This window comes from Lodderomyces elongisporus, chromosome 2 (assembly GCF_030384665.1).
Source record: "Lodderomyces elongisporus chromosome 2, complete sequence".
Taxonomy (NCBI): Eukaryota; Fungi; Ascomycota; class Pichiomycetes; order Serinales; family Debaryomycetaceae; genus Lodderomyces; species Lodderomyces elongisporus.
In genome coordinates this window covers 2,698,157-2,710,638 of record NC_083674.1, presented here as the reverse complement: position 1 = coordinate 2,710,638, position 12,482 = coordinate 2,698,157, and the positions used below count along the sequence as shown (strand labels likewise).

Below are 12,482 nucleotides of genomic sequence, written 5' to 3'. Positions count from 1 at the left end.
ATAAAGGCAGAAAAAAAAAGTTAATTGATCGCTAACTCCAAAGTCATCAAGATATTCCTAGAAGAGTTCGCAATACTAAAACTACTTCAGCAATCATATTCCACATTCTACTTCATCCTAATTCTACCCATTTGAATCTGTTATCTTATTTTCTTTTATTTTCCTTCGTCCTTCAATTTAACAACTTTTCCTTCTTAGTTTACCTCGAATATGTCTTCAGCAAACAAAAGAATAGCGTTACCAGCAAGAGTTGAGCCCAAGGTTTTTTTTGCAAACGAAAGAACATTTTTGTCATGGTTGAATTTCACCGTGATTTTGGGTTCATTGGGTGTGGGTCTTTTGAACTTTGGTGATTCGATAGGTAGGATCTCAGCTGGCTTGTTCACATTTATTGCTATGCTTACTATGGTTTATGCCTTGGTGACTTATCACTGGAGAGCCAAGGCTATTAGATTAAGAGGTTCAGGCCCATACGATGATAGGTTTGGTCCAACAATGTTATGTTTTTTCTTGTTAGCTGCTGTGATTATCAATTTCATTTTGAGGATAAGAGGATGATTATCAACCAATGTTGAAAATACGATAAAGAGACAATGAGTAGGTGAGTGACTTGAATAACTTTTTTAGAAAAAGACTGGGTCTTTCTACGTTATGGTACTCACTAAGAAAGTGGGCACGAGATATGCAATTGATGTATAGTATATATTATGATGGAATTCCAATGCCAATCAAACCAAGCTGTAACGTGTTTGTTCAATAATTGACCATCTCTCTCTTTTTCTATTTCTTTTTCTATTTCTTTTTCTTTTTCTTTTTCTTTTTCTTTTTCTTTTTCTTTTTCTTTTTCTTTTTCTTAGTTTGTTTTTTATTTTATCTTTTCAGAAATGTTTAATTCACATCATTTAATTTAGTTCTTGAAACAAGGTTTTATGGAAAGTTGTACTTTGAACATAGGACAGATAGTTGGAAATTTGTTTTCTCTGTTTTTTTTTGTTTTTTTAATTTTTTAATTTTTGTTTTTAGTTATTCATTTTATTTTTGGCTGCCGCGAACCCCAGATATGAAATTAAACTAAAGGGATTCCATGTTACTATTGACAACCAATTGAATTATAGCCAACACCAACATCAACACCAACACCATTACCAAAAACATAACTGTATTGTGTATTACCCCGATTCTTTTGTCTTCTATTATTTTTCATTACTAATTTGTACCTCCCTCTACAGATAAATCCCGAGTTTTGTCATTCACATCTATTTGACAAATGACAGCTCATTCAGAAATTGCATCCGTCTTTCTTACGGAATTTGATATGAAATCAGGTTACAAACTACAGTGGTCGAAATCTTACATAGACACCAATAGTCTGCTGCTTTTGCTTGATGGCATCGAATATAAATCACTTCCAAGCGGGATCCACGAACTAGAAGAGGCCACTGTTTTCATTAGTCATAAACCAGAGAACAAGAATGGTCACCATAAGGAAGATATCACATATTATGGTGTCATTTGTTTTAAGCAATTTGCGATTACAGACACGAAAAACATCACCGATAGAGATAACTTGAAAATGTATTCATTAGGAGTATTATGCAAACCATCGTCCAAGGAAAGCGAATGGAAGCCAAATGAATTTATTAGAAATGGATGGGAATATATTGATGGCTTGAAAAAGATTCTTGATGACTTGAAAGATACCACGCGAAAATGTGATGGCCCTATTAATTTGGATGAATTCTTTAATCAATCTGGAACTTTTAAAAAAGTGTTTGAACAAGCAGATTATATGAAAGCTAAAAATAACTCCAATCATTTATTATTCAGCCTACCACAGTTGTTTGAGACTTTGGGACCTTTAGTTTTTGCTATTTTTAAGCAAAGTTTATTACGCAAAAATATAATGATATTCAATGAACTTCATCTGCAAACACCAAATATTATTGCTGCTAGTTCTGATGGTTCTCATGATGATGATAATGATGATGCGGAGGAGGAGGAAGATGAGGAAGAGGAGGAGGGGACGGAATTTTATCGTAACAAGAGCACTCGTAGAGCGGAAAAAGATACTTATGCGTTATTGACTTCCTTCAGTTACCTATTTACAGTATTATCAGTAATCCCTAAGGACATTGAATTGGAACATCCTGAGCTTCGATCGCAGCAACCATTGTTCAATGTTGGTTTACATGAACTTAGTTCAAACACATTCAAACTGATTGATTCAAATGGATTTATTGGTGTTACAAGCGATGAAATATTGAAGAATCACCCTATATATGATGTGGGTGTCGAAATAGGGCACCCTGAAATCAAAGCGTTTCTTAAGCAGCCATCAACAAAGCAGCAGAAGCAGCAGAAGCAGCAGAAGCAGCAGCGAGAGCAAAGTCGAAACTTACCTATCAAAGCCACTATCCGTGACTATCACAAGTTTCAGAAAATTTTCTCTCAATTAGTATCAAAACATTTACTGAACAAAGGAGTCTTGAACACATCAACAAAGGATCATCGTTCAGTATATTCACCGTTGAATAATTCTACTACTCCTGTTAGGTTTTCTGCAACAAGTTCCTCAACAGATTCAGGTCCAGGTCCAGGTCCAGATCAAGACCAAGACCAAGACCAAGACGAGGACCAAGAACAAGATCCAACTACCGCTACCATTACAACTTCATCAACGGTGGTTCCTCCTACACTTCAACCGCTTCGCAAAACATACACTGATTTATCGCCCTCGTCTCCAAAGCTTTCCAACGAGCCATCGTGGTGGAGGTCAGCAACAGTTGAGTCTGTATCATGGAGTGAATCCGTATGGTCAGCATTTTCGTGGTTTGCATCTGCAGGACAACAGCTCGAAAATGAAGATAGCCTTGACCAATTACCTCAAAACACGTGCGACTCTTCTTCGCAGATCCATCTTTTGTCAAATGAAAATGAGTTTGGAAATAAAGATGGGATGGATAGCTCATTGGAAGATATAATTCAGACTATAGGGGTGTTCCATAAACTTACGCATAAATGGTTTAATTATATCGATGAGCTCATACACGAAGTACACCAAGAGGAGCAAGCTAGATTTGGAAGCGAAGAGGACCAAGCTCTAGTCGAAACAGAGGTTGTTGAGGTTTTGCAAATTTCGTACCAGGATATGATTGAGATGGAATTGGATCCGTATAGTGTACTGGACATTGCATTTCTCAAGGAGTTTGTTGCATTATACTATAGGGAGAAAGTTGATCGTGTTAATGTGGGATATAATTTTAGTAATGTTTGCTGTTGATCAATTTTTGGTTAGAGAAATCGTAGTAATAGCACACAACATTTTTTCAAAACTTTTCTAGCAAAGATTTATTGGTGAAAAAAGGTGTCAAATCCAAAAAAGAAATTTTTATTTTTATAATTCTATTATATTATTTCCAAAGAGAATTGTATGAACAGAATCCTTGGTTTTGTTGCTGGTTTATAGCGTTTTTTTTTACATAGGATGTTGTTGCATTTATTAAGTTGAACATTTTCTCACTTATAGTGTAGAAGTACTTTTCTGTTGATATGCTATATGTGGCCAACAAACCTTCTATCTATCTATCTGATTGTTTAAAATTGTTTCTTGTGGCAATTTGGAAATAAACAAATTGGATATATTTCAAATATGAAGTTAAGCCTCACAAGACACTTTTCTTTTTTAGGCGCCAAAGATTTCTACAAGGGTTTTTTTTTTATTAGTGAAAAGACAATTGCTTTGGATGCATATCTAAAGTCACTGTTGAAAATATCTTTTCCATTCTTGAAGACTTATTGCAAACAATCTCTACAACTTCATAGTCTAGTAAGGACAACAACAATTTGTCTACATATTCTTAAGCTTGCAAGAAAATATATATTCTGTTGAGCACCTATTTAGCTGTTTAGGTGTCTGATTACTTTTCTGTACCAACACAGAAGCCTCTAGAGGAATTTAAGCCTAAACGGAGATAAAGGGAGAGCGAGAAATATTTATAAGAAAAGCAGAATTATAGAGAAAGAGAGAGAGCTAAAAGAGAGAGAGAGAGAGAGAGAGAACTATAAAGAAACATTGAAACTTGACACAATTCAATAAACAGCTGAGATTGTGTGGGATACACGTACTAGACCCATACCATCCACAATCTTTCCTGCTCCACCCTTCCCAATTACCAGTACTTTAGAAGTAATATATCACGTGTATGATAATAGGAATCTCCATTATTATAATGCAGAAGATCAACTTCTGTACCACAGTCACCCATTACATGTACTTCTTAACTATGTAAACTACAGAGCCAACTCACCGACTTATCCTGGCCTTCTCTCCCTCTTGTCCAGATCGTTTTTGCCTGTGAGATTTTCTAAACTTTTCTTTTCTTTCTTTCTTTTATTTTTTTTATTTTTATTTATTTTTTATTTTAATTTCTATTTTTTTAATTTTAATTTTTATTTCTTTAATTTTAAATTATTTTTTCTCTCTCTTTTTTTTTTATTTTTTTTTTCTTGTTTAATCGTTTTCTTTATTTTCGAGAGAGAGAGAGAGAGAAATAACGGAGAACCATAAATCTTATCCAACCCAGCCCCCCCAACCGTAGCCTAAAATACAACATTTGGGTTCTTTCTGAAATGAAAGCTCAACAGCAACATCATCAAGTACCTCGTATGGCACCAGGAACTACATCCAAGAAAGGTAGCGGTAGTTATTACCGTGATCATTCACGTCAAGTGAGTGATGCCAACGTTGATGCCAGTGGCAGTCGCAGTGGAAGCAAAGGTGAAGGTGGAAATGGCAATGGCAATGGAAATGGAAACGGAAACGGAAATGGAAATGGAAATGGAAACAGTAGCGGTGTTGTTGGAGCTGGTGGCGGAGGCCCACCTATAAGTGGTAAATCTGGCAATCCACTGGGTCAGCTTGACAACAATGGCTCGAGTGGTAATGGAAGTAACAATGCAGGCAACAATGGTAATGGAGGGGGACCATTCAATACTGGCATCGCTGCTGGTGCTGGTGCTGCTTCTCATTCTTCTGCTTCTCATTCTTTTTCTTCTTCCGAGGAATTAGGCAACAACAGGCTCATCTACTTGATCTCTAAATCTATTGGCAATTCCGTCATTATTACCACTACTGATGGCTCTAGATACAGAGGTTTATTAGTTGCTACCGACTTGTCAAAAAATCCAGCACCTTTGTCTGTGGTGATTCAACACCCGCAATTGGTCAATAAAGGATTGATTGATGAGAAAAATAATTTGGACGGGAAGAAATTGCCTCAGACGTTGATTGTTCCAGCAAAGGATTTGATTGATTTTGAAATCGAGTTGAACATTAACGAGCCAGTGAAGCAATACACAGCTAGCAATGCTGCTGTGTCAACTGCTTCTAATATCGCAAAAACCATTTCTCCAGGAGAAGCTTCTGTTGTTGCAGTGAACAAAGGCGAGGTCGATACTGCAACTGGAAAAGATGCACCAACAAAAGAAAATAGTATTACCCCCGAACCAGTCGAGCAAGCTAAGGAAAAAACAATTTCGGATGCATCTCAAATTAATATTGCCTCTGAAAAACATTTGGAAAAGACAGCTGCACCAAAACCAATAGAATTAGGAGAGAACAAAGTTAATAAGAAAGAGACATACTCATCAGCTATTGAGTCAGCCATGGCACAGCAACCTGAGAACACAAAGCCTACTTTTTCTACGAAGCAAGGGTTCAAGACTGATTCTGATATTTCTGCTCGAGGAAAACCTATTCAGGAAAGGGAATTTGTTAGATGGGATGCCGGTAATGACAACTACAATAGCAGCTCTTTACCCAGTCTCACGTTGGAAGAAGAGCAATATGCCACCAATGGGAAAGGCAAATGGGATCAATTCAAGGTCAATGAAGAGAAATTTGGCGTTGAAAGCACCTATGATGAACACTTGTACACCACAAGAATAGATAAATCTGCAGCAGATTACAAGGAGCGTTTATCCAAGGCCGAAAAATTGGCCAGAGAAATCGAGGGAAGCTCTACCACTGATCGCCATATATTAGAAGATAGAGGTATTTCAGTTGATGATGACGATAACGGTATGGACGAGGAGGACAAATATTCAGGTGTGGACCGTCGAGGAGACGAATTGATGGCAGTTTTGGGAATCAGTAACAATAATAAGAACAATGTTTCCCAAGCATCAGTGAATACTCATCAGTTCAAACAGCCACAAGAGACTGGTAAATATGTCACGCCACGCCAAAGAGCTGCTCAATATCATAATGACCCGGCGATTGTGGCAAGCTCGGCAGTGAAGAAAAAGTCACCAGCACCAACACCAGCACCAACACCGGGACAAGGACAAACCCCAGGACAAGCACCAGGACAAGGACAAACACCAGGTCAAGCACCAGGACAAGGAAAAGCTATAGCGCAACAGAGAACAGATTCAAAAAAACCACCAGCATCTGCAGCTGTGTCTAATGAGTCATTTAGACTCAATGCACAAAGCGAAATAAACTCGTTACGTGCATTTAGTGCCAATTTCAAGATTCCACACAAGATGCCTCAAGATCTTTTGCCAATATTAGCAAAGGACAAGATGAAACAAGATGAGATTTTGAAGAAGCAACAAGAACAAGCAAAATTACAAGAACAAAAGCAGAAACAAAAACAAGAACAAGAACAAGAACAAAAGGAGATACATACAGAGGTCAAAGAGCAAAAACAGGAGCAAAAACAGGAGCCTGCTGCATCAAAACCAAAAGTACACACACCTGCTTCACCCCAAAAGTCTCAAGCACAACCAAGCAACACCGAGAAAAAACCTGCTAGCAAATTCAAACTCAATCCGAATGCCGCTGCTTTTACTCCTACATTCAAACCCAGTCAATTGACTTCACCAAAGAACACAAATCTGGCACCAGTACCTCCGATTCCGCAAATTCCACTGGTTACACAGGTTCCACAGATCCAGCAAATTCCGCAAATTCCTCAAATTCCACAGATCCCACAAATTCCACAGGCACCAGTTCCACCAGTGTCACAAGTACCACAAGTACCACAAGTTCATGGATCATCTTCAGCATACCAATCACCAAGAACAGCTACGAGTCGGGCTTCAAATGGCAATGTGTCGCATACACCAAAGAGACACCATCAAATTACTGCTCAAGACTTTTTTGGTGCTAATAAAGTACCTACCAAAGATGGCCAAGCTTCAAAAGTCAAGTCTTTCCAAACTGGGTTTAATTTGTTTAATCATGCTAAAAAGAAGGCAAAAGAGTCCGGAACTCCTGTCGTTTTCGAAAAGCTTTATCAAACTCCACCTACTTGGAATTCAACAATTGAAGAGACATATACGACTTTATTCCCTAGATCCACATACAACGTTTATGGTGTTGGCAGTGTTGGGGGTAGTACCCCTGGAATTGGTAGTACGACCCCACTGCAATTATCTGCCTCTTACTTGCCAAGTCCTTTGATGGCAACCACACCACCTGGAGTATCTCCACAACTACCAATTATGCAAGGTGTGCCAATTGCTAGTGGAGTAGGAGCTCCAGGAGGAGGGGCACCATTACCTTATGGGTTCCTGATTCCTCCACAATTCCATCAATTCCAACCACATCAATACCAACAATACCTGCAACAACAGCTTCCACAGCAGTACCAACAACAGCAATATCAACAACATTATCAGCAGCAACAACATCAACAGCATCAACAACAATATCAACAACCTCATTTCCCACAAGTGGCAGCAGCACCAATGTGGTTTATACCTCCGCCTCAAGGGTTTGGTATGATGAATAACCCGTACCAGAATGCTGCTCCAGGCGGTCACAATCATGGTCATGGTCATGGTCATGGTCATGGCCAGCAAACACGGAGGTACAAGTAGAACACAGTGAGAGAGAGAAATTAAGAAAGAACTATATATTTTTTTTTTTTCTGTATACGTATACTTAGTTTTCCAGTAACAAAGCTCAGTGCAATGTACCATGTGCCAGTGCCATGTTTTAAGTATCAAGTTCGATAGTAGATATTGACTGTATGCTATAGAAATTCGTTTATCAAGCTCTTAATCATCCCAGCCCTTAAACCATGGGAGTGGTAGCGTTTTTCCATAATAACCGAATGTTCTATCTCTCGCTTTCGATACTCTCACATACATACACACACACACACACACTCTCTCTCTCTCTCTCTCTCTCTTTCTCCCCGGTAGATTCCATTCTAGATTGTACTTGTTGTTATAGAACACATAATCGAGAATCTTCATTAGATCCATTATCCCAAAATTCAACTACGAAATCAACATACAAAAACAAAGGCATCGGCTACATAATATCTGTTTCTTTTGATTTTTCTTTTTCTTTTTCTTTTTCTTTTTCTTTTTTTTTTCATTATTTGAGCTTTTCCAATTGTATATTTCGTTATATAATGAGTGACGTTGCTTTATCGCGAATAGGCAGTCTTATCAAGACCCAAGATGATATTTCCAATCTTGAGGCTATTAGGTCGCAATTGATCAAGGAGAAATCGTCAATTGACTTTAAACTTTCGACAACGACCCAAATCCATTTTGACTCAATGATGGACAACTTGGCTAGAATGAAAGACACCATGCAAAAAATGACAGACATCAAAGCCAGCATTGCACGTGTTCACCAGATCCATGCTGAGAGTGTTGCAAAACCAAAGGACTACGAGATAATCACCAAGATGATAACTGTGCATCAGTTTATGAACCAAGTGGGAAATTTGTACGATGATATAAGTCACTATGGACAAGTTGTTGATCGTTTAAACAGGATAATCGAGGATGAGAAGTTGAGGATGCTGGAAAGTTTAGAATATACTATACCTCAGTTCTTGAACATCCATTATCAAGTAACTCAGATTCGCAATTTCCTGGACTACATAGAAACTTATATAAGAGGCTCCTCGGATGACTTGAAATCTATTATGTACAAACTTACAATACCGACTGCCAAATTGATTGCAAATTTCGATGCGCTATTAGTTGAAGTAATTAATAGTTTAACCGAGAGCGCAAAGGATAACAACTTGGAGATATTATTCAAACTTATTGCAATTGTTTTGTTTGAAGAAAAAGAAGATATGAAATTGCAAGTGACCCGCAATTTAGGTATACTGACCCACAACATCATCCAGGACTACAAAAATTTTCGCAGCAATGAACGACATTACAAGAAATTCTTTATGGAGAAATTCAAAGTTTATTTTCAAGGAACATTTGCACGGTGCGAGGAGCACTTCTCAAATGACAGGATGGCTCTTTATGATAACCTTGATTGGTTGTACGAAGAAATCATGCTTGTTCACCAAGCATTGGCACCATTATTTCCAAAGGAATGGGATATCGATAAGTATGTACAAAAGATATTCTACGACAAATTGCACGAGTATACTCTCAATTTGATCCATAGTGAACCTGCAGCAGAAGACATCTTGCGGATATTGACATTTGATGAACAATATTCTGATTTCTTAGCCACTGTCAATGGCGACAGCAAAGCAAAGGATTTTCCCTCAGTTATTGGTGATGATTTAAGAAGTACTATATTGGACGACTACATGAGAACAATTACCAACAAGATGCAAGAATGGAACACAAACTTGATGAAACAGGAAAGTAAGGTATTCATAGAGAGAACTAGAGCACCCGACATTTACCCATACCATCAAGAAGTCGAAGATGTCGATGCTTCAAATGAACCCATTATTATCAATGTCGAGGTTGAAGCATATGTGCTTCCTGATTTCAAGAGTCCATTAATGATGATGAGGGAGCAAGCTGACGCGGCAGCGTTATCCAAGACAGCCAAAATTCTTATTTCGGTTATTGAAAATTTTTGCGCTTGTTACGTCGAGCGAGTTCTTAATTTCCAAACCTTGTTAGATGACGAAATGGACAAGTATTTTCAGTTTTACAACAATTTTCAATTCCTTGTCAAGATGAGTAAAGCCAAGCGATTGTTTAAAAAGAAGCCAAAAATTACAGATATCGATCTGCTTACACCAGAGCAACAAGCTGAGTTATCAAGAGAAGGTTTAGTGGAATATTTGTATGCATTGGCCAACTCGTTGGAAATCAGTAATGACATAATGAATAACAAGTTCCCTGCATTGTACAAGGAGAAAGTTCACGCTAGTTTCCACGAACAAATTACCTTGGCCTTTTCAACTACTGTTGAGAGATCAAACTCATTGGTCTCGGAAATATGCATCTCGATCTCAAACTTGATCATTAATGACTTGTATCCTGAGCTATGTAAGTTGTTCACCAAGAAATGGCTTGAAGATGGAATGAAACAAACAGAAGATGTGATGATGATGACCAAGATAGCTGAGACCATTGCTGAGTATATGGAGGAAGCCAGAATGTACTGCATTTACACCGTATACCAAGTTCTATTCGAGATTTTTCTCGATAAATTTGTATGTACATATCTAAGCATTGGATTTGAGAATATCTTGCATGGCGAAGGTAAGAAAATCGATCCACAAACACAGGGTTACAAGGCATTCAAGTCAAGGGTTCAAAGTGATGCTGAGCTCTTGTTTGGTGGGTTATCCGATTTGTTTATTGAAAAAGATAGACACTACTTACTCTCGAGTCTTACGGCGATCGAACTACTTGCTGATTTGGCAACTTGCGAAAATCCAATGGAGACCATTCCCGAGCAATGGAGGGAGTTTGTGCTACCTGTTTTTTACAACTGTTCCATTGATTACGTTAAAGGTGTAGTACTTTGCCGAAAGGATATGACCAAAGCGCAGTGGAAAACATTGGAACCAATTTTAATTGAGATCAAAAAAGAGTATCATGAAAAAGTTGAACCTCCAATGGTGCCAGTATTGACGTTGGATAATTTTGAGTTTGCTTCAGATTAATATAGATGCAAAATAGAAGTTTTGAGATGCTATTTTTTTTTTTCTTTATTTACTCTCAAAAAAATAAATAAAATATGTTTAATCACTATCACTTGAATATTCAACTAAGCTCTTCGAGAGGGGTGGTATTGTTGTCGTAGTTGCATTTGCAGTTGTTGTCGTTGATGATGGTATTTGCAGGGATACTTGCTGCGGTCTCTTTTTGATTAGAATCTTTGTAGGTATATTCATTAATGGGCCAGTTTTTGGGCCTAAGTCTTCAGTTTTACTTAACAATTTGCTCAATCCTGGTCCTTTTTCATCTTTAGTTTTTGTTTGTATTGGAACTGCCAAATCACTCTTGTCCTCCCTATTTTCCTCCTTTTGTATTTCTGTTTCCATTCCACTTTTTTTTATGTTACCCACTTCGCTCACTTGCCTGCTTTCGAACTTCTTTGTTACCAAGTCCACCAATGCGTCGTCACCGCCTCTTTCTTTACGAGCATCAACCTGCCTCTGAATAGCTTCTAATTCCTCATTCAATTGTTGTTCCTTATGCTGTTCGACTAATCTTTTCTCAAACTTTTCCATTACATCGCCATCAGCACCACCACTGTTTTCAGTCCAAAATGGATTATTCTTTCTCCGTTTGAGTAAATTTTGATAGTCTCGATCTGCTTTCTCCTCCGCTTCTAATCGTTTCAATATTTCCTCATCAGTCTCACCTTCTTGTTTTCTCTTGACTTCTCTATTATTGAGTCCATCATTTTTATCTTGGTCACGGTAAGGATCTTCTTCCTCGGCATCGTGTTTCTTTTTTGGCTTTCGTTCATAATTTCTTACTGCACCTTCTTCAGGAGTGTACCCAGCCTCGGCAGGGTTAGTTTTGAACGTGATAGTATTATTACATCCAGGGCAGGTTATATAAAATCTGATGATTTTGATATTAAGATACCTTTCATCAGTGACTTGTTTTCGTGCATTAAATGATCGTCGTTGAGCTATATATTCATTACATCGGGTGCATCGCATCGAATACGGAGCCATCATACGGATCTTGATCGTGGGTGCGACATTTGGGTCAAGTGGTTTCTTTTTCTTTTTGCGAGGAATCTTGGATGGGTCATAATCAGGCGGGTAGTATTTGTTTATAGCTTTCCGTTCGGACATTTGTAAATAGGGGAAAAAAGAAGAAGTCGAAGATGTAGAAGATGTAGAAGATGTAGAGGAAAGAAAAGAGGTGGAACTAACTCTGGCTGCGGAAAGTGGTTAAAGAGAATTGATATGCCTCAAAGTAGACGTGCTTTAAATTGTGATGTAAATAAACAATAAATGATGAAGCTGTTGTGAGCGGCGCGACTAAAACTTTCGAATTAATTCAATTCGATTCATCCTCATCACCCTTCTCCCCCCCTAAGCTAGTCACTTGAAATCGAAATCCCATCTAACCGCAATAAGCATGTTTGAAACTAGCATATATCATCGTTGCTACCCAGAAAAGAAATGACAAAAAAGTTGAAATTACAGTTATATCTACAATTCACACGGCCATCTATTTACATATATCTGCCGATAATGATGAATCTTCTTGTTTTT

The 12,482-nt window shown here is 37.9% G+C and overlaps 5 protein-coding genes across 5 annotated transcripts; 4 read left to right on the top strand and 1 right to left on the bottom strand. All coding sequences in view use genetic code 12, as the record gives it.

Annotated features, from left to right (window-relative positions):
* Positions 1-210: 210 nt before the first annotated feature.
* Positions 211-558, top strand: VTC1 (vacuolar transporter chaperone; the record flags this gene model as incomplete). The annotated part of the gene is made up of 1 exon (XM_001527400.1): positions 211-558. The coding sequence occupies one exon, from the start codon at positions 211-213 to the stop codon at positions 556-558; it is 348 nt and encodes a 115-aa protein (XP_001527450.1).
* Positions 559-1,267: 709 nt separating this feature from the next.
* On the top strand, positions 1,268-3,280 carry PVL30_002293 (uncharacterized protein; the record flags this gene model as incomplete). Its single annotated transcript, XM_001527399.1, has 1 exon — positions 1,268-3,280. The coding sequence occupies one exon, from the start codon at positions 1,268-1,270 to the stop codon at positions 3,278-3,280; it is 2,013 nt and encodes a 670-aa protein (XP_001527449.2).
* Positions 3,281-4,735: 1,455 nt separating this feature from the next.
* On the top strand, positions 4,736-7,887 carry PBP1 (poly(A)-binding protein binding protein; the record flags this gene model as incomplete). The annotated part of the gene is given in 2 exon segments (XM_061119360.1): positions 4,736-4,743; positions 4,761-7,887. 2 exon segments carry the CDS (start codon positions 4,736-4,738, stop codon positions 7,885-7,887), a joined length of 3,135 nt encoding a protein of 1,044 aa, XP_060975343.1.
* A 542-nt stretch (positions 7,888-8,429) lies between these two features.
* SEC6 (SNARE-binding exocyst subunit S6) lies at positions 8,430-10,907 on the top strand (the record flags this gene model as incomplete). The annotated part of the gene is made up of 2 exons (XM_061119359.1): positions 8,430-8,433; positions 8,458-10,907. 2 exons carry the CDS (start codon positions 8,430-8,432, stop codon positions 10,905-10,907), a joined length of 2,454 nt encoding a protein of 817 aa, XP_060975342.1.
* Positions 10,908-10,985: 78 nt separating this feature from the next.
* On the bottom strand, positions 10,986-11,933 carry cwf16 (Pre-mRNA-splicing factor cwf16; the record flags this gene model as incomplete). Its single annotated transcript, XM_061119358.1, has 2 exons — positions 10,986-11,817; positions 11,926-11,933. The coding sequence occupies 2 exons, from the start codon at positions 11,931-11,933 to the stop codon at positions 10,986-10,988; spliced, it is 840 nt and encodes a 279-aa protein (XP_060975341.1).
* Between the last annotated feature and the right edge of the window lie 549 nt (positions 11,934-12,482).